The 21672-nt window shown below is 38.2% G+C and overlaps 1 protein-coding gene across 1 annotated transcript; it reads right to left on the bottom strand.

Moving 5' to 3' along the window:
• Positions 1-3314: 3314 nt before the first annotated feature.
• DCLRE1A (DNA cross-link repair 1A) lies at positions 3315-20856 on the bottom strand. The gene is made up of 9 exons (XM_009813761.2): positions 20412-20856; positions 17264-18832; positions 15195-15328; positions 13876-13994; positions 12015-12158; positions 10955-11100; positions 10365-10519; positions 4162-4303; positions 3315-3521 (listed from the first exon to the last, which is right to left on the bottom strand). The coding sequence occupies exons 1-9, from the start codon at positions 20827-20829 to the stop codon at positions 3355-3357; spliced, it is 2994 nt and encodes a 997-aa protein (XP_009812063.1). The 5' UTR covers positions 20830-20856; the 3' UTR covers positions 3315-3354.
• Positions 20857-21672: the final 816 nt, after the last annotated feature.

Consider the following 21672-nt stretch of genomic DNA (forward strand, 5'->3'; position numbering starts at 1 on the left):
TCGTGTCCAGTGTTTCGGTAATGCGGAGACCAAAAATCCCCCATCTATTGACTTTGAAAAAGCGGTACCTTCACTGTAGTTAGAGCCAACACTCTAAACCAAAATAACAAATGCTTTCACTCATGTGTCTATAATGCCAATGCTGCCAAAAGACTGACAACACATTCACTCCTTTATTAGGAAAAGTTGAGCCACGCCCTAGGTCCTAATTAATCACACCTGCGCAATAATGCCAGACTAAGGTTTATCATAGGTCTGTGCTCCCCAACAGACTTAAACTGCTGTGATCAGAGAGCTGTCCCTTGGAACAATCTAGACAAGGGAAAAGAAAAGGTCCTGCTATAAATCTTCCCACAAAATTCTTGTTTAATTAAATGGTTTTCCACATCTGCTTATATGTCCTTCTTGGCAAACTAAGAGATCTAATCCTGTTACTAATCTTCTTCCTCTACAATAATGAGAATAAAAATAATAATTTCTTCCTGAGTTTGGATTCTGAAAAGACTTTTTTCCATAAGGAGGCGGCCAAGTGACCGGGTAACATGGAGATCTCCTAACATGAAGGTGGATGAAATGCTGCAGAATTCAACTCTACCCACAAAAAACAGCTGGTAGAAGTGTAAATACAAACCATGAAGAGGGAGGAATGAAAGCAACCGGAGGGCTAACACAGGAATACCTACAGCAGCGCAGGCAACTGGAAACAGACCCCAGCACTCAGAGACAAAAAACGGAACCCAGCGCAACAGCCATTCTACTTTGCTGACTGAAGTGAGCCTACCAGCATCTGTTGCAAATCAGGGCAGTATTAACTGGGTCAGTCCAGCAGATGCCAATGTCAGAGTCTTCCAAGATACATCATTTTTGTGGTTAGTTTCAGAAATAAGTTTGCTTTCAAAAGTAAAAAAAAAAAACAACCCTTCATTCTGGGTAACAGGGTAGAAACTGATAGCAAGAAGCAAAGAGCCACAGAGAGGCACCAGGTGTCTTGCACCCACCAGCTGCAGTGTAACAGCATCAGCATGTCAAGAGCCCACACACATCTTCATTCTCAGCAGGAATATTCATTCCTGAAAAGGCAACTATGGAAGCAAGAGGATTTCAGAATTATGACTAAGATTTTTGACTTTGGGGTCACCCTCATACTTGGTGCAAAATTAGTCAGGAAAAAGACTTGAAAAGCCAAAAAACCATCCGTAATTTCTGAACGATTCAACTGCTAGAAGCATTTGCCTGACAAACAGATTCCTCACATTTGCTCTGACTTGTACAAGGCATTAATTCAGGTTCAGCATTTGCAAGGGCTGTAAAAGATACTTTTTCACACACCTACCCGAAAAAGGAGTGGAATCTTAGGAATGAGCATGCCAACTCAAGACAGCAGTTCACAGAATCACAGAATCACTAAGGTTGGAAAAGACCTGTAAGGTCATCAAGCCCAACCATCAATCAACACCACCATGCCCACTAAACCATGTCCCACAATGCCACGTCCACACGTTCCTTGAACACCTCCAGTGAGGGTGACTCTACCACTTCCCTGGGCAGCTTATTCCAGTGTTTCACTGCTCTCTCAGTAAAGAAATTATTCCTAATACCCAGCCTGAACCTCCCCTGACACAACTTGAGGCCATTTCCTCTTGTCCTGTCACTAGTCATCTGGGAGACGAGACCAACACCCACCTCTCTGCAACCCCCTTTCAGGTAATTGTAGAGAGCGGTAAGGTCTTCCCTCAGTCTCCTCTTCTCCAGACTGAACAACCCCAGTTCCTTCAGCTGCTCCTCATAAGACTTGTGCTCCAGACCCCTCACCAGCTTCGTTGCCCTTCTCTGGACACACTATGTTTATAATATTTATAATTATACTAGTGTGCCTGCATGCAACCACATACTTCAGTATCATAAATACCAAGCAGATACAGAAAAAGCAGCACTGATGATCTGGTAGGATTGAGTTCTTATGATAAGGAGAGGTATCATAATGCATTACATAAAATAGAAACGCCATATTTCAGTGAATGTACTGAAAGAATTGTGAATCAGTATAAGAACTTTTTTTCCATCAAGTTTGACACAGTTATTTCTCTCAGAAGACATAAATAAAACAAAGTGACTTCACATCACAGAGCTCATCACTCGAAGACAAGGATCTGTTTATACTTACGCTGACAATAAAAGAAATGTTTTCCCAAAAAAAAAATGGCATTGAAGTTTTCAGATGAGCAATTCTGGGGGGTTGGGGGATGAATCTTTATGCATGATGCAACTTTTCTAAGTCCTAGAAGTTTGGAATGGTTTTTATTTTAATATTTTTAATCATACTAGTGTGCCTGCATGCAACCACATACTTCAGTATCATAAATACCAAGCAGATACAGAAAAAGGAGCACTGATGATCTGGTAGGATTCAGGGGAAAAAATGCAAAATGAAACTTACATTTCTGCTGCCAGTACTAGTATTTGCCTTTCTTGTTTTTCCAGAATTCAAGTAACAAACCTGTACATACAACCCAGCAAACACAAATGCATTGTAGGAGACTACCTGGAGAGGAACCACTTCTGTGCTTTGACCATGTGCTGAGAATTTGCACTACCAGGATGCAGGGGCAATCTTATACATGCAACAGACACAGAACGTTCACCGAAGATATTACAGACATGTTTCTCAGATTAGCAACTATGGTACTGAGAAGAAATGCATTTTGCTCAGAAAGAACACGCAGGCTTCATGTAGGTTCTTTATTTAAAAAAAATTTAAAAAATAAAAAAAACCCCAGCAAATCTTGAGCGGAATGTACGTAGCAATGTCTTTTATAAAAGTCATTCTACAAAGTACATATGCTGCAAGAGCCCGAGCCAATCCTCTCTCACAAGGTAAATTTTTTTTTTTTTTCTACAAGATTTAAATCACAATAGCCAGTTCTGCCTCATGAAACAAGCTTCTCTGAAGCCTGAATTGACAGCATGTGACATAAGCTTAGTATTGTCTCATTTATTACAGTAACTTCTTTTCAGAAATTATTAACCTGGAGGTGGTTTCTCCCCCAGCACTATACATCTGGGCATCTCCATAATCTGAGAAAAATTAAGAACGGGGAAAAAGGAGTAAGATAAAAATAACCTGAAATATGCATCTGCAAAAAAGTTATTAAGTTATGGGAAAAATAAGTAGTAGGTACATGAGAAAGCAAGGTGCCTCCCCCCCCCCCCCCCCCAATTCAGCTTTCTCAGGGCAATGGCAGCTTAGTCCTCCCTAAAGAAAGCTCCATGGAAAAAGGAGTTAAATAAAACTCACAGGAACTCACAATTCCCACTCCAGCCTACCTCCTTTGAAATATACATTCTTCCTTGTATTTATTTATGCCTACTGCCCTCAATCATCCAGTCTCTAAAATGCTTCTCCATCAAGCTTCTGGCTCTCCAGTCACCAACATTTACAGTGGGGATGATTTTCTGTGGCTTCAACCATTGAACAAAACGCTTCATTTCCAGGTAACTGCTGTGTTCACTGTAAGGAATCCCTGAAATGAAACACAGAGATCTGTCAGTCTGCTTAGCTTCTTGCCAAAATACTTTTGCAAGCCTTCCAGCTAAGAAATACTTTAGATAATATTTTTTTAAATTCATATTGGAGATCTAAACTTTATAGCTAAGGCAAAATGAAAACCCAGATTTTCCTTCTGGAAAAATTACCTTGCATTAAGCTACCAAGTCATTCATCAGTGCAAACTGAGCGACACCAAGCATTTGTTTAAACGTATGTTAAAATTTTAAGAGATTCAACTCCACCCCCCAATAAGAACTGAGAGGAAGACCCACAGGCTCCCAAATGAGTGAAGTATGGAATGAAATCTTGGCTCTGGAACTGCACTGCCACCAGCATCAGTCAGGCCAAGATTTCCTTCCTGAAGTCTCTACATATATCAGATAAAAGCCTTTATTTGCAAGATGAGGACAGGAGCAAAATCTATTTAAAAATCTGCACTTACAGTGTTCTGGATTATTCAGTTCACACATCTCTCCTGGAGAGATCCATCTGTTCAGTTTCTCAACGAGTTAGCAGAAAAAGTATAGGTTACAATGAACAGTAGGAGTTTCCAGAATAAAAATATGAAAAGCATCCACACAAAATTAAACGCACTGAATATACCACTCTTATACCATATATGGTGATCTTTCCTCTTGTCTGAGGTTTGATATCCACCAGCGAAAGGCATGAATCAGAATAGGTCCACCCAGTAGGTTTGAAAGCCAGAACTTGATCAAAATTCTCAGAAAACTTATTCAAGTGATCTTGCAAGCCCTGTGAAAAGAATATCACACATGCTGAATCCTATTAAATAGCTCGTTAGTCTAAAGGTTGGAGATTTCACAATGGAGAAACTTCAGACTAAATTTTATTTTCATGTTTTGATATGAACTTTTTTATTTTAAATACCATCTGCCTGTAAATGTTTAATGATAAATATTTACATTTGCAGAGCACCTTGTATCTTAGGATCTCAATCGCTTCATCTGAATAAGCACATATTAACAGCTACACATTAGAGATCAGAACACATACAGCATAACCACATCTTCTTGTAGATCTTGCTCCCCAAGTCATTCATTTCCTCCTCTCAGCTGAAGGTCAGCACTCTTGCAGCTGAGTGGTGATAAAAGATGGTGAAAGTCGGCTTCAGTGCAAAATTATGTGGTTAATTTGAAGTGCCACTGACATCCTGACATCTGTTTACGCCCAGAAGTGCTCAGAGTTAATTAAGTAAGCTACCCAAAAAATTGCAGCAAGCCAGTGCATGAGTTGAGTATTGCTCTGAGCACTAAACCATGTTTTACCACATCTCCATTCATGATAGGAAGGAAACTACCTCTCATCTCTTCACTCTAAAAAAAAATTAACTTGAAAAAGTTCCCAAGTTGGCTAAGTTAGCCTTCAATGTTGTTTAAGCTAGGATTGGGAAAAGGATGAGAGGGAAGTATAAGGAATGTACCATCCTATTCCTGGATAAAATGAAATCAGTGTTATTTCAAACCAAAAATAGAAAAATCAATTTCATGTGCCTTGTATAAAATCTTAAAGGCACATTCTCAATTTGAAAGCCCTACAAGATTACAGAACTCAAAATCATAAACTTTTTATCAGCAACAGGAAGAGGAATACAAAACAAAGACTGATTAAAAAAAACGGGGGAGAGGGGGATGGATAGGCTGTGATAGAACACTAACCTGTTAGACACTTGAAAATTAATTACGCAGGGAAGCGGAAAGCTGCCTGTGACACTGCCACATTTAATAGCACCTTCAGTACAACATCCAGCAGCAACATACTGCATCCATCAAACTGGGCACATAAAGAACAACAAAAAAACCCTACCACAACACACATTTCATTCAGCAATAGGAATTATGGCTAGCTGCCATGACTCTCAATACACTGCAAATGTTCAGTCCTCACTAGATTAAAGATACAACTGTAGCAGTCTAATTCTCCTTCACACTTCATTTTAGGAAGATTAATATAGCTCAAGGTAATAATTCACATATTTGCTCCCTTGCTTTAATGAAATCTAAACACAGTAATTCAAATACAATATTATATTAACCAATGCTAATCTGCTTTCAAATTTTGTTATAAACCAAGTATGCAACATTCACATTAAGGATGCAATTTCAATTTCATCAAAAAGTATTTGTGCATTTCAATCACAGGCACTTTGGAAAATCTCACCTCAATGCTAGTGTAAGACATTACTGAGCTAAGCAACATAAGAGATGCACAGACCTGAAGACCACAGTTCTCCGGAAATCTTCCACTGCATATTCAAGTGGCAGAAGCCTCAATTTTTGACTGTTACAAAGAACTGTTCATTGCAAAAGAACCATGCATGCATTTTAGAAGACATGGCCTCTTTCCACAAAACAAATTACTACAGTATTTCTTTATAACAAATCCACTTTAAATACACATTTTAATCTCTTCTATTTCTTTAGCCAACACTGTTCTAAACCTTCATCCTTTTAAAATGGAAAATATATTTCATTGCTAAATCAATCTCTTTCAATCACCATGACAGCCTGTTATCTACAGTGTTGCTAAAGTCAGCAGTACATGCAAACAGATTCCATAAGGTAGGAGAAGACTCAAACATGATTAAATAGTTAATTTACAATCAGCCTTAACAACACTTAAACTCATTTGGCTTATTCACAAACAGCTATTCATCAGTACACACAGCAATCCCTGTATTTTACTGAGTAAAACCAAGTACTGCAGTGAAGTACCACATCTGTATCAAGGACACTTGCAATATTACAGCAATTCATGTTTTAGTTTTATGAATATTTTAATAAAAAAATCACACATATAAAAATTATAACTTTTTAAATTTATGTAAATTTTGTCCATTAAGAATATCCAGAACATTAATCTAGAGCAGTCATCTCACTTTTGACCCAGGCAGCACCTGAAGAAAGTTTGATATCAACTCCTAAAAAACAAACTCCTCAAGAAAGCCCATGCTATACATAGGAAAAACACCAAATGAACAAAAAGAACCCCACCCAATCCAGCAGCAATACAATAATACCCTTCAGACTTCACACACCTTAGCCAAACTCTGATTTCAAGTACTGGTTCTTTTCAAGGGGGCAGTCATAAGGCCTAGATAAAAACATCAAGTATGGTGATACCTTGCCAGGTATTCAACATTATAAATGAGACTGCTGTCATCCTAACTACAGATTGAGACTACCTATGTGAATTAATAAAGCAGAAAAGATATGCTTTCTTCTGAAATTTGAACTTGTTTCTTCAAGAGACTTTTGGGACAGTGATGCAACTCCTGATGCAGCGATAGAAAATTGCCCAGAATTCAATATTCAAATAAATATTTTAAGACAAGAAGTGATGGAAACATTCAAGCCAAGTACCACAGTTTCCCTCATGGTGGCTGCATTTATATAGAAACGTGCACATCTTGACACAGACAGCTCAAGCAGAAAAGGGAAATGCACCATACATTATTGTCACAAAGTCTTTGGCCAAGTGAAAATCTAGGGTATAGCATGTATTCCGAGGATGATGTGGGTTTAGAAAAATCATCTTTCAACCTGTCAAAAAACCATTCACTGATCCACCTGTTTTTCACAGTGGATTTAACACAATTACAGTCACTATTTTGTTTGCTTCACTTCTAGGTAGAAGGTACTAACATTAGTCTTTAAACTGCGGTAACTAGGGGAAAGACAGAGAGAGGTTTCTGTGCTTTTCTAAGCGCCTGTGGCTTTTATGTGAATGACACTCTCTGCTGAATCAATACAGTGTTTATAAATCATACAGGAACAGCTAAGCTATTTGTTCACAAATAATAAAACAGCTGACTCCAAAATGAAAAAACATGCTTGATATTACTCCTGAAAATCAACATGGAGAAAAGCAGATCTCACATAGCCCCAAAACTGGAATTAAACAGTTGGTCAATGCCACCAAAAGGAAAAAATATTCACAACATAGAGACTGCAAAAATACTTCTAAAATTCCTGACTATGCATTAAAAAAAAAAATCAATTTTATAAAAAAAATTTGTAACATTTTCCAGTAGTTTGGAGACTCAATGATCAGGAAAAAAAAAAAGCCCCTGATTATAGCAGAAAGCCTGTGAACACGGAGGTATATGCAGGAGCATCTCAAAACGATGAACTCATTTCCTTTCTACTCGGGGTAGAAAGGAAAGCTGTGGGCATCCAGATTTAGCCTTGGGAGCAGTCAGCTATGGAAACATGAAAGCTTTCCCTGGGCAAGTACAGTTTTATCAACAGTTACAGCAAAGGAGGCTTCAGTTTTGGTAAGCACACGTAGTTTATGCAGCTTTTTTTTGTTCTTTATCTGGAAACAGACCAGAGAAGTTTTTCAATAATGAAAGGCAGAAGACTCATGCATACAGTTCTTAAAACCATCAAGCCTGGAGCACAGACAGGTTTGGTTTTCTTCTATTAGTAAAGAGCGTAAGGGGAAAAAAAAGGGTATAAAACTGGGGCTTCTAGGAGGTACTATAATACACCATCAGGGTTTGCTATTTGCATTCTACTAAAAAGGCAACTGATGTACAAGATCACAGATGTACTCAATTTACTAAATACAGACTGAATCTGAGCTTTTGACTGAGAAGACTCCCATAAGGATTTCATGGATCTGCAGGTTCACAGCTGAAACTACACAAGCAGGAAATTAGCCCAAATTAAGAAGTAGGGATTGTGGTTTTGAGTAGAGCTAGGAATCAAATAAAACAGAAGAGGTAGGAGAGACTCAGAAGATAATGAAGGCACTGGCATTTACTGATGAGGATCACTAAAAAAATTCTGGCTCTCCCAGTAATGAGCCAGTAATTCAGGACAAAGCCTGTACAATCCAGCACAAGACAAAACTAGGCAACTGGAGATGATGGCATCAACATTTGCATGGTCTGTAAAAACAGGACGATGTCATTCATCATTCTTTAACTAGAATGAGATTACAAGTGATCAGATAATTTATTCTTAAAAATATTGTCAGAATTTCTGAATTCGTGTTTACTGATGCTACTGGAGCAGAAGATAAATGGTCATATGAACATATCTTTAAACATTTAACATTCTCCACATTTTACTGATACTACATTCCACCTGGGCATTCATCTAGCTACTGGCCTCACTGGATATTTAGCACTCTGGAAGCCTACCTAGCACGCCTAGCTTACGTGGACACAAAATTACTAATGACAGTGTGAGACCACATTCCAACAACCTCACACATGAAGTCAAAGCCCCAGTACAGAGGGCCATGGCCATTACACCAGGACTCTTAGCCACTAGATCACTGTACCTTTAATCTTTCCTGGCCCTCTCCAGGGTCCAGGCATCGCTTCTGGCAGGCTATAGATTTGTCTAGAACCGCCTATCCTCAACGATGAGACCCTGCACATAATACCTCTGCCTCTTTCCGACAAGTAAGGCTGTCTAGACAATCACACACTCAGCCTGAAAGTCCAGCTATGTGAGTACTCCATACACGCTGAGACATAACGACAGCAGAATCACATAACAATCCAAAAAAATCTGCAGAAGAAACTAAAATATATTACTGTTAAAGACAACACAACACATTAAAAATAAATCCATACACATTCCATTACTCATTTTCTGCCCCACCATGGAAAAGATTATAGAACATTAAAACACTAAGTTCCATCTCCTGCAGCTCCCATCCAAATTGCATTGCCTCTTTTTATCCTTTTTAGGTCAACTCTGACCTTGACTGGTCCTGCAGCTAAATACCATCTTGCTCTGAAGGATTTGCTTGAGATGGCACAGCAGGCCTGAAGCAAAGCAGGAAAATTAATCGAAGTCCGTAAAGCATAAGCGACCACTGTTTTTCTCTTTCTTCTAGGTTACCTTTAATCTGGAGCCTGCTGCTTTGCCTTAATGCCATTCTGTATTTTGTAGTCTATTTAGAAAAACCTCCTTTCCCCCCAGGAATTAGTCACCCTTCCCAAGAAATTCCCACAAAAACTCTCAACAACAAAAACCCACTGCCTCAAATCTCAACTGAAATGTGTATTTAAAGTCAACTTAGATGAAACAATGTCTTAAAATAAACTGTTTTACTTGCTTTTGCTACAAATACTAGAGAAGATTCAGTGTGGAAAAACTAAAGCATGCGTATATATGAGGTGTCCTTCAGTTCACTCAATGTGTGTATTTGTTTATGTGTGAGTTTTCATTGATTTTCAAGTATCCTTACCCCCATGTAAATCATCAGCACAGAAGGAGAGAGAATATGCTTTTAAAAGATGAAAATATGATAATAAATACATGGAAATTGAACTGAGAGGAACATAGAGAACCCTATTCCTTTTTTATCAAACACCAGACTGGAAGTTGGCCATGTTCATAGGCTGCCTCAAAACAGAGAGATTCACAGGCAGAAAATCCTTTTAGTCTTTTCCTACATCATACCAGGTAAAAGACAGGCTGAAAACAGGGACTCCATGTCACAACATATTAATTGCTAATAGGACAGATCCTGCAGTCATTACATAAATCTACTTCAAAAAGGCCTGCAAAAAGAAAGCCTTTGAACAAACCTCATCTTATCTTGTACAAGCACTGCACTGAAGTGAAATTACACTTTCTGTGCATCACATTTGGAGACAGATATTAATGTTTAATTGCATTTCATTTTCAATGTATTGCTACATGTCAAAACTTGACTAAATAAATATGCTCTGACAAGAGGTTAAAAAGCACCAAGCACAACACTGGTTGGGAGGAGCCAAGAGTACGATTAGCCAGCAGTTTAATCAACAGAGTATATTTTCTGAACTTACCTTAAAGTTAATTTGCATCATGGGAAGAACGTGAAGCAAAGTACCATTCCAGTCCACAGTGATAAGGGAATTAACAGCTGCTGACTCCAAGCACTGCAGTGTTTTGTACTTATCACGGGACATACTTGCTTTTGAGCCCAGAACTTCAGCAATTGCTTTAAGATTAATTGGGAAGAAATCAGATAAAGAAAAATAAGAGTTCGTTTTTCGCTTGTTTTGGAGATATTCCTAATTATTGCATTGGATCATTTTTATTATTGAAAGAAATCCATATTCAACGGGATACAGTGTTTCATATTCTAAAATTGAAGAGTCAATTAAATATATTCATTCATTTAGTATCCAAACTGGCCTTCTGTATATTCGGGGGGTTTGTAAACAAGGCAGAAAAATATTTCTTTCAGAATGTTAAAACTTATTGATTAGAAAACTAAAAAACTAGCAGTAGGATTATTAAATATATTTAATTTCTTTACACAATATCTGACCAACAAGACTAAGCAACCCTTTATATCTTCAGGAAAAAGGTCTTTTAACACCGATTTAGATATTTATTTAGTTATTTGATCCAGTACACTTTTTTTACATACCTAAAAAAACTTTTTCTTTTCCAATGGAATAGGTGCCACAGACAACTAGAGTACGTGGGTTTAAAGTCACTGTCTCAAAGGCAGTATTGACAGCAAACTGGATAACCTCTTGTTGAGAAGGAAAAGTGTATTCAGGACTACAGTATCTGGGGCATGGAAACAAGATACGCCACTTTGTTACACAAGATGAAAGATATCTGAATTCACCAAGAAGGCCCTCAAAACTGCATGCATACAATAACAAAGTAATGAAAAAGATGTTATCTTTCTATATAATTTCAGTCTACTTGAAATCTATTTATTAGAAACCACTGAGGTGCCCAGATGAAATTGTTGCAATAAAATTTACATTGAGTTTATCAGTCTTTTCTCTACATCTATTCACTTGTCTGACACTGACACTCAATTCCGAAGTTTTTTCCTCTATAAATATCAAGTGCTCTTTCAAGCTAGGTATTTGTACCATGTACTAATTACATCCTTATGTCTATTTTTTGTCATGCATACAAACCATAACATAAGGCATTATTCATTCACAGAAACATATGGAACAGAAATACAAAACTGCAGCTGGGCATTAGTCATCATATACAGAAAAACACTTTTATGCACATGAGTCAGAGAAAGGTCTAATGAAAACCTGGACAACTGATTTAACCATTTGGCATTCTTTCACTCTTTGAATTCCCCTTTTCATATGAGAGTTGAATCTACATAACACCAGTGTTCCATGAACCTCTTGTTTTAGAGCTGAACACTCAATGTATGAGTTTGGACACCCAGAATTTAACACCACTTACAAATAATCAGGTCATCTCAGCAAATACTTTAGCATCTTTTCCACCACCCACTTTTATTCTCTCATGTAACAGCATAACAGATGAACAAGCTAGAAATACATGGACTTTCAATAAATATCTGATTTTTTTCAACATTAAATAGAGCTAACAAGTATTAAAACAGTAATGTCACTTATACTTACATTTATTTGGTTCATATAAAGTCCTACTAAACTGAAAAGGGGGTTATATAAAAAAAAAAAAAATTAAACACAACTTACGTGGTATCAAGGTAAAGCGTGTGGACTTGTTGACCAACTAAAGCAGGGTAGCGCTCCATAGAAGGATCTGCCCTGAAGTCTCCTGTGTGCAGCATAACATTTCCACTGGGTAGACAGAAAAGGATCATTGTTGCACCTGGACAACTGAAACAAACAAAAAAACCCATACAAATTACATTAGTTCTCTATACTGATAAACTACCTTAAGAGATATACCACCCTTCAGCAGCAGGAAGGTGTGCAGAACAGCATTTTAAATCACAGTTACTATGCAGCCTAATTTGGCTAGAAATGCCCGATTTCTAAAGGAATTCCAAAGCTAATCTTATGGCCATAGACAAGCTAGGCTTGAGTTCTCAGCTGATATGGAGAGAAGAAAAAAAGCACACCAGCAGTAAAGTAATCAAGCATTAACCGCCTTTTTGGGATGCTCTGTCTTCTAGGTATGACAAAGATGCTGCCTCAGTTGCAATCTCTGAGGTTCTATTACTTGATTCAAAGGGGAAACAGTGCACCAAAGAGAAGCAGCATTCTTATTCAGGAGAAACAGAATTGTATTATTGCAGATGCATCTTCGTTCCTGCAGGACTTACTGAAGCATTTCCTTTTAAATTCTATTTGCAGATTTTAAATATTATCCTCCATCCAGAATTCCCTGGTTATAAATACAATTCCCTTATTTGCCACAGTGAATCCATTGCACCTTCTGCAGTTCCTCACCAAAGCTGTCTGAAGGGCAAGAGCTCAGACTGGAAAACCAGAGTGGGACTATTTTGGACATGAATCATCTGTAAACGGTAAATGAAATCTCAAAAAAGGAAAAATTGGCATGAATCAGAGCCAAAATGACAGACTCGGTGAACTTTCCAAGAAGTTGAACTTTGTACCTAAGGTTTACATGCCTTTTAAATTGAAGCTGAGGATCAGAGAGACAAACAGGAAAAATGAGAGGTGTCCAAATTACATAAGCAACAAGGCTTCTTTCTTTCCCAGAAAGGTTCTCAAAGGAGTTCATGGAATCCTATCTCTCCAACTATAAACAAAACCTACAATAAATAATATTCAAACCAGCTGTGACACAGTGCTGCGTTTCAGTATATACTTCAAGGAAAGGACTTTTCCTCCAGCCCATAGCCAAATAAGGTACCAAGAGGCAGAGTGGCAAAGAGCACAGGGCTGGAAGTCAGGTGCTACTGAACTTTAAATCCAGCATCACCACATAATGATGCATAATGCCAGCATAACGGACAAAAATGTCACCCTTTATCACCAAATCCAGTAGCAGTCTTGTTCCAGATACCAACAGGCTTTTCTTTAAAATTCAATTTTCAAAATGTTGGCCAGGTTTTGTCTCTCCCAGGATCCAAAGCATCACGTTTTTCTTTAACTGAAGATTTCACTATCTTCAGTTGAAACTACAGAAACCTAACAACATATCTGATAATCAAATCTAAGATGTTCCCAACTAGACACCAAAAATTAAAGTGTCCAGACCACCTGAAAAATCATTCAACCTCTCAACAAGCTTAAAAATTATGGAGTTCCGTGTGGTAACACGATGTACTCATTACAAGCAAACAAAATAAAGTTAAACTAAAATTATCAAAAAACCCCTAAGTTTCATTTTCAAAGATAACTCACCTATTTCAAAAGCTAACTACTTGCAAGAAACTTAGGCTCCTACATGCCTAATTCACTTCTGGTTACTAAGACAACTCAGGAATGTGAAGTATTTTCACCCTTAATTTTCAGATCTACTGAAACCTGAAAATCATGAAAACATAAACTGTCTCTTGTACAGCTATTTATCTTTAATATTCTACACATACAAATATTCCACAACAAATGAAATGATACATACTGATTGGCATCGAGCAGCAACACTTTGATCCCATTCACTATACATTCTGTGTCCATCGGCAGCACGTGGACATACTGCTCTTTGACTCGAAGTTTGCTCTTCACCAGATTGCCAGTTATCTGCAACAGGGAAAGGATTTAATACGGAATAGGAGCAAAATCTAAAAAAAGCCTTTGCTTATTTTAGAAACAAAAGCTCTCAAAGCCAGACTGTCTGGCTTAGAGAGAAACTATGAGATCCTTGGTATAATCAAGCCTTTCGGTAGCATTTCACCTCTCAAAAAGCAAACTGAAAAAAAGCTGTCTTAAAAAAGCAAACTTTTAAAAGCCTGTAAACAGGTTATGGATTGGAATCAGAGAGAAGGCAAACAAGGGGGAATAACATCTGTTACAGACTGCCAAGTCAAGATGAGGAGGTGGATAAAGCCTTCTTTAAACAACTGAAAAAGTTTCTAGGTCACAGGCGCTGGATCTTATCATGGAGGACTGCAGTCACCCCAACACCTACTGGAAGGGCAACACAGGACACAAGCATTCCAGGAGACTTCCAGAGTAAAAGAGAAATAATTTTTTTGATGCAGGTTCTGGATGGGTTGATTAGGCAAGGTACCCTACCATGTTTTAAGTAAAGAAGAGTTGCTTGGACATAGCTAATGGCAGTCTTGGCCATTCAGCAGCCTGAAGCACAGGACACGCAGGACCAGGCTCAAACAACTCCATTTACTTAGTCTGGAGAAGAGCTGGCTTAAGTGGAATCTAATTTCAGACTCCCATCACTCGAATAGAGTTGTAGAGAAGATGGAGCCAGATTCTTCTCCACTATGCACACAAAAAGAACAAGCTACAATCTCAAGTTGCAAAAAGGGACATTTCAATTGTATATAGGAAAAAATTTCCGAGTGGGTATGCACTGCAAGAGGTTGTGAGGAGACGTAGTGGAATCTGTCCTATTTTCAAAATTTGACCGACAAAGGCTCTCTGCAGTCTGGTCTAGCTTTGAAGTTAGACTCGCATTGCACAGGAGATCAGTCTATACGATCTCTAGAGATCCTTTTAAACCTGAATTTTTTCATGGTATCTAGACAGGGAAGTTTCACTAATCTTCTTCATCAGTCAAATTAGGGTAAGACTTTCTTACAAGGGAAACCCAGATTCCCCTATACATATCCACTGTGCCTAACTGACCCAACAATGGAACCTCTGCTGTATTTACTTTCATCAGTATAAAAGTGATTATAGTTGCATATGGATTTGATAATATCCAGTGAACCTAAAAAAAAAAAAACCAACCTAAAAAAAAAGTATCTTGGAAAACCTTACCTTATTACAGTAGATTGGAAACATGAAGTTTTTAGTTAATCCACAATAATGATCAGAGTGAAAATGAGTAAGGAAATAAGCTGTGCAGCCTTCAATTTCTCCATACTGGAAGGCATCAACTGTAAAACCAGTTCCTACAGCAAAAAGGGAAGAGAAGCCAGTCAGTAAACATGCATAGCTCAGAACTAGTTTTTGATTAGATGTTCCTTTTGTTCTTTTTTCTTTCTTCCAAATTAAAAGGTAATACAGTTACGCTGCATACAGTTCAAGGAGCCATTTAAAGATAAGCATGGTTTACATATGAGTCAACAGTCACAAACAAGATTTTCACTTATCAAAAATAAAAATTTAACAAAGTGTCCACACACAAATACTTTCACAGGCTTCCCAAATATCTGTTGCTCAGCTGCTATCCTATACAGATTGCAACTGGTTAAGCAAACAAAACACATTTACCTGCATTCAGCTGGTATTTTTGGAAGTTCACATAGATTAATATCTAATACCAACGTCTTAACACAAAATAAAACAGATAACTACTTCTTAACAAAATGCATTTTGCAATCAAACTGCAATTTTTCAATTATCCTACATTTAATATTCCTTTTAAAACATGCTGCCATATAATTATCAAGCAAGCAATCTGGAGTCTTCAAATGTATCTGCTGAGATGAAATGTGACTGATTTGCCATTGTATGCTTTCAGTGAGGTGCTGTTTGTATAAAGATGTGATGTAAAGATAGCTGTATAGAAGATAGACCTTTTCTCTGCAAATGTAGTATTTCTTTTTTAAATGCAAACATTACGACAAATGGTCCTTTCACACTGGGTTACAGTTTCTTAAAACCACCAAATAGTGCACAGAACTAATTCACCTGGTGGCACTCAAATATTTTTCATTTTCTGTTATACAAATTTCCCGGATCTTCTAGGAGAAATGGAAATAGTTCTACTTACTTGAGGCTAGAACTTCAAGTATTTGCAACTCCAAAAAAAATAGCAGTCTGCTAATTAAAAACAACAAACCAAAAAATCCCTAAGTGTTTGAGAGGTATCAGACTCAAAACTTCAGGGAGGTTGAATTATACTAGGCCACGGGGATAAATATGTTATCATTAGCAACATAGAAAATACAAACATACTTCAAATGTAGTAACAAAATTCAGAACAAAGGTAATATAGATAATAACAAAGCAACTTTAAAATTGCATTGTAGGCATAGAGGTCTGCTCTTCAAATTTATTATATATGGAAAATTCTCTAAGCCTACAGAACCCATGATACTGGTATAACCCCACAAAGACTTACAGACCAGTCTTCAAGCAGCAGCTTGGCACTTAAAATCACTAATATATTTCTATTTGGCTTCCTCAAATAACTACCTAAGACAATCCTTTAGTGGTAAATGAAACTGCGAGGAGCTGAAGCTTTTCAAGCTGCTGATACATCATCCTGTAATTTACGTAATTGCTTGAGGAGATTCTGAGAAATTCTTGGCTGTTTCCTTAACTAAACTCTTCTGCCTGGTTTTCATTTCTTTGTTTTCACAGTTGTAGTAAATCATATTTCTAATACTATTGAATTTCAAATGCAAAATTAACTAAATTCTTTTAACTTAGTGTGAGGAAGTAATTGCTATTGCTAGTCCTATTTTCAGGCACAACTGAAGCAATGTAAAAGATTAAATTCAGGAATTAGGAGTGAATACAAACAAGGGATCTATTCAAAATCATTTAAGAAATTAGACCAATCTTTCAATAATGCTTATGTTTTTCTGCTCTGTCAAAAACATTCAGAAGTCAGTCCTTGAAATAATTTTCCTGAGATAACTATTTCACTAACTATTTTCAGCCATTGCTGACTCTAGTTTGCAATTACCTTCTTTTGGAGATCTGCATCTACACAAGATTTTATTAACTTAGATGGAGGAAATAAAATTCATTATGAGCTGCAGTCCAAAAGGTTATGAAGAGTGAAGAACAATGAAGCCTACAATTAGGAAAAAAAAAATTACAACACTCAAGCCAAAATTAGTTAAACTCTACAAAAAGCAACACTTATCTCTCACCTGGTATTTTCTTGTAGAAAGGGCAGTGTTTTTTTCTTGTTCCTTCACCTGTAGTAGGTAATTCTTTAAATTTTTTTCTCCACCTTTGTGGGCCACCAGAACTTACATCTGCAGAGGCTCCATTTTTACTTGAATTTTCTATAACTGCTTCTACATCTTCCACAGACCCTTCAGCTTTCCTTTTTTGCTGTCTGGGCCTCTTTCCATTGGGAGTTACTGAGCCTGATATCTGCTTTCCCTCACTCAAACGTGTCTCTCCTTTGCTTTCCTCTTTTACTTTGGGTTTTAACCCAAAGAAAACACCAATGTCCATTTGTTTGAGTTCTTTGCCAGAACTGGATTTGGCATTCATACTTGCTAAAGAAAGAGATGGTACTGTTTTAGAGATGGGGCTAGGAAAGCACACAGCAGCTGTATTAAGACTTCCTTCTTTCTCCACTACCGACTGCAAACTCTCCTGGTGAGCTGTTTTTTCAATTACACTGGCAGTCATTTTATCTGTATTAGTTAAAATGTTACTTGGGTCCCTCAAAACATTACCTTTCTGAGTCAGAAGAGACCCAGCACCTTCTCTGATGAGCAGTGATGATGTCTCAGTAAAACTCATGTATGCAGGATCCAAACCACAAGCACCAGTATCATCTGACTCTGTGTTACCTGCTTTAGCAGCAGAGGACATCAATTCTGGCTGTTCAATCTCCTCACAGTTAAAAGGAAAAGAGGATCCACTGGCTAGTGCCTCTTGCTGATGCTGATTATCTACACATGCTGAATTACAGAACTTACTGTTCATGCGACTCAGAGAAAAAGTTTCTACACTATGATCTAGATGGCTCAATGTATTTACTTCCTCACAGTGGTTTTTTTTAATTATGAAACTTCCCATTTTGTTATTCTCATACTGAGGCTTCTGCTGTAAGAAAAGTCCATCAAATGTTTTAAACACCACAGAATTAGATTCTTCATCTTCAAAGTTCCGGACTTCGAATAATTTATTTTGTGGTATTTTTATTTTTTTCTCCTCTTCTTCAGTTTCCTCTTCACTTTCCTCAAAAGTACTCAGTGGAGAATAAGAAATTTCACAGTCACTGAAGTCAGCTTTTGACTGTAGTAGACTTGGCTGACTTGTATCTTTCTGACTACACAGATCTTCTCCTGTTCCACTTTCTTGAGAGGATGCAAAGTCATAAAATTCAAATTTACAACTATTATCTGTGGTCTGTATGAGCTGAAACGTCTGTTCAGGCTTTTGAACATCTGCAAAAGCGGAAGTACTTTCACTAATTATATTTAGAGACTTCATTTGCAGTGAACTCTGTACCATCAATGTACAGTCATCATTTGGGACATTTTTTACATTATTAGATGGTTTCTCATTCTGTGAGGTTTCCTCTACATGACTTGGGGAACAGCTGGACTTTGCAGCAGAGTACGTCTTCTTCCTCTCCAAAGCGTTTGCTGAGGAGTTTACAAGATAATCTCCTGCCCTGCTTGCTGCAAGTAGAAAATGGCTGTAGCGCTTGTAGTGGGATGGAATGGTGGAAGTGCACAGTAAACCATCAGGACATTCTATGAAAACAGTTAAACAGAGAAGGAATGTTAATAAATTTGCAAATATAGTTGGTGTAATTATTAAAATAAAAATTACACGATACACAATTTAGAAGCTTTTTCTTATAAATGTAGCTATTGGAGGACAGAAGGCACAAGTAAGAACTAATTTTCAAGCTGCCAAGACCTACTGCCCTGAGCTGACTAGAAATGAGAATGCTTCCAACCTAAAACCAAACAGCTGCCACGAATAGAGCACTATGCCTGAATTAATACAGACCTCTAACAAGAAGAGTACTTAACCCTGTTTCAATACTGTGCTAATGTAATTATACAGCTTCTAGTTTAGAATCGTCTCACATGCAAGCAATGAGCTCAGAGCAGTAGCACCAGAAAAGGCCAGCAGGCATGTTTCAAAACAAACCAAATCTCGGTTCTGAATCAACCTGAAATTCCATTTCAAATTGTCTGCTGGGTTACATGTTAAATTTAAAAAAAAAAAAAAAGTCATGTATTTACTTATGTGAAAAAAGTATTCAGGATTCAGATGCCAGCAAAAAAGCTATGGCTGTTCCCTAAACCTTTTTGTGGACAGCTTGCTAGCCTAACTTTTGAGGATTTTAAGGTGAATGCATAAATCAATCAGAAGGATTTTCCCATCTCTTAATTATGAGAGTAAGAGATGGAAATGAGGTGTTAACACATCTGCTTTAAGTTAAAACCACCACCAAAATCAGGATTAAAGGGCTCACATTTCATTGTTCTGAAGAAGAAACTTCCAAGGAAAGTTACAAAGATATAAAAAGAAAAGTGGCTGGGTCACCTAAACAGCCTTTACTCAAGCTTCCTGACTGCATGCTTTCTGTTCTTCAAAAGTTATGAGGTGTATTAAGAACGTAAGTTGGATAGCTGGATCTGTTCAGACATGGTATTTCCCCACAAGACACTAGCAATTGGAATGAGTCAGTTTTATTCCTCTCGTACAGAACTCAAAACAAAACTGTGTTGTCTTATGATACAGAAATGTTCATGTATAATTCTGTATAAAATTTCTAAAGCATACTGGATCAGGGGCTAACATTTCAAGTAAATTAGCCTAACAGACTGATTTTGGCTTCCAACTGTCCATAGACAACTGGACAAGTCACACAGCAACATGGATACAGGATAATAAAATTTATACCTAAAGAGAAAGAAATGCAGTGTCAAAAGTACCAGCCTCTTAATTGAAGGAGGTTTTTTTGCTGGCACTGACTTAGTAATTGAAACAGATTCCATTATTTTAAAATGGTAAATATGCACCTTCAATTTCTTCAGTAAACTACTAAAACTGGAGCTTGATAAACAACCATGAATCTTCATCAATACTCTACCAAGTTTTGAGATTAGATTGAGATCTTCATGTCAGATTTCCATGTTCTTCACAAAGAACCAAAAATCTCACACGAAAATAATACTGATAAATTGTCAGTAATAACATTCTAAAAATCATACCAACTAAGATTTTGAACTAAATATGAAAACGAAGGTTTACAGCAACATTATGTGAGGAGCCTTTAACTTTTCTCTGAAGGCCTTTTTCTAACTCTATTCGTACCTTTTTCAACAGATCCTGGAGTATCCAAACATTCAGCAACGTGCCATCGAGGTGTCTGGACCAAGAGCAAAGAGAATGGCATCTGGCAGCTTGGACAGTATCCATCATGAATGGGCTTTGCGTTTTGTGAGCTCTGTTCCGTCAGGCTACTCACGCTTTCCTGGGAGTGCACACTACTGTCATCTTTACATTGATCTACATCCTGATATGGCCTTGATCTCTGCTCGCTTTTCTGTAGAGTATCAGTTTTTTCTACAGATTTTTTTTTATTTCTATTTCTCTTTCTTTTTGGCCTGCACTTGCCATCACTTACTTTCTGCAAAGGTATAGAGATGCTCTCTGAATTACTGTGATGTTTTTGCTTCCTAATGGATTTGTACTCCCAAATGTCCTCTTCCAATAAAGCATCTTCAGACATGGCAACACATGAAATATTCTCCTTGCTTTTAAGCAACAGTTCACAAATCTATCTTTACTTCCACTAATACATTTTCTCTTCCCTCCTCCCTTCACTATCTGAAGAAAAGCACCTGAACTCCATTTTAAGAAAGCAACACTGGGCCACAAACCAAACAGCAGTCCGTGATAGGACAGAAGCATGGTGGATTCTGTCCTAAAAATAATTTAATGAGCGTCCCTTTGAGTATTTGTAATTACTGCTGTTAAACAAAACCCGAGTCTGTAAGATGCAGAAAGACTGGCAGGGTGAGCCATTTCCTTCAGCTATCCTTCTCGTAAGCACCTAACCCGGCCGCGGAAGGTGAAGCCCTGCTAGCCCCGCTCCCCTGACTGCCCCCTCGCTGCCCCGAAGTAGGAAGATTTTAAAAGAAAACGACGAAGAGTTCAGCTACGGGATCGCTGCCGGGAGTCACCACACGGCGAAGGCCGACACCGGCACGGCCCTGCCGGGAGGGGCTGCGCTCCCCGCCGCCAGCGGCCTCGCGCCTAGGTCCCGCCGCGGGCACCGAGGGCGGCTGCCTCCCCGCAGCCTCCCGCCGCGGGCACCGAGGGCGGCTGCCTCCCCGCAGCCTCCCGCCGCGGGCACCGAGCGTCGCGGACGCGCCCCTCCTCGCGCGGGCGCCTCTCCTCAGCCGTTCGCCGCCGCGGCAACGTATTCGCTTCCGCAGCTTCGTCACCGCGGCTGTCGCTCAACTTTCCACTTCTCTCATAGCATTCCCCCCACCAAAAAAATCCCACCGTTTAAATTATTGGTGCCTCGTTTGGAATTTGTCCCAGTACTGCCCGATTTTCACATCTATTT

This window comes from Gavia stellata, chromosome 9, assembly GCF_030936135.1.
Source record: "Gavia stellata isolate bGavSte3 chromosome 9, bGavSte3.hap2, whole genome shotgun sequence".
Classification (NCBI taxonomy): Eukaryota; Metazoa; Chordata; class Aves; order Gaviiformes; family Gaviidae; genus Gavia; species Gavia stellata.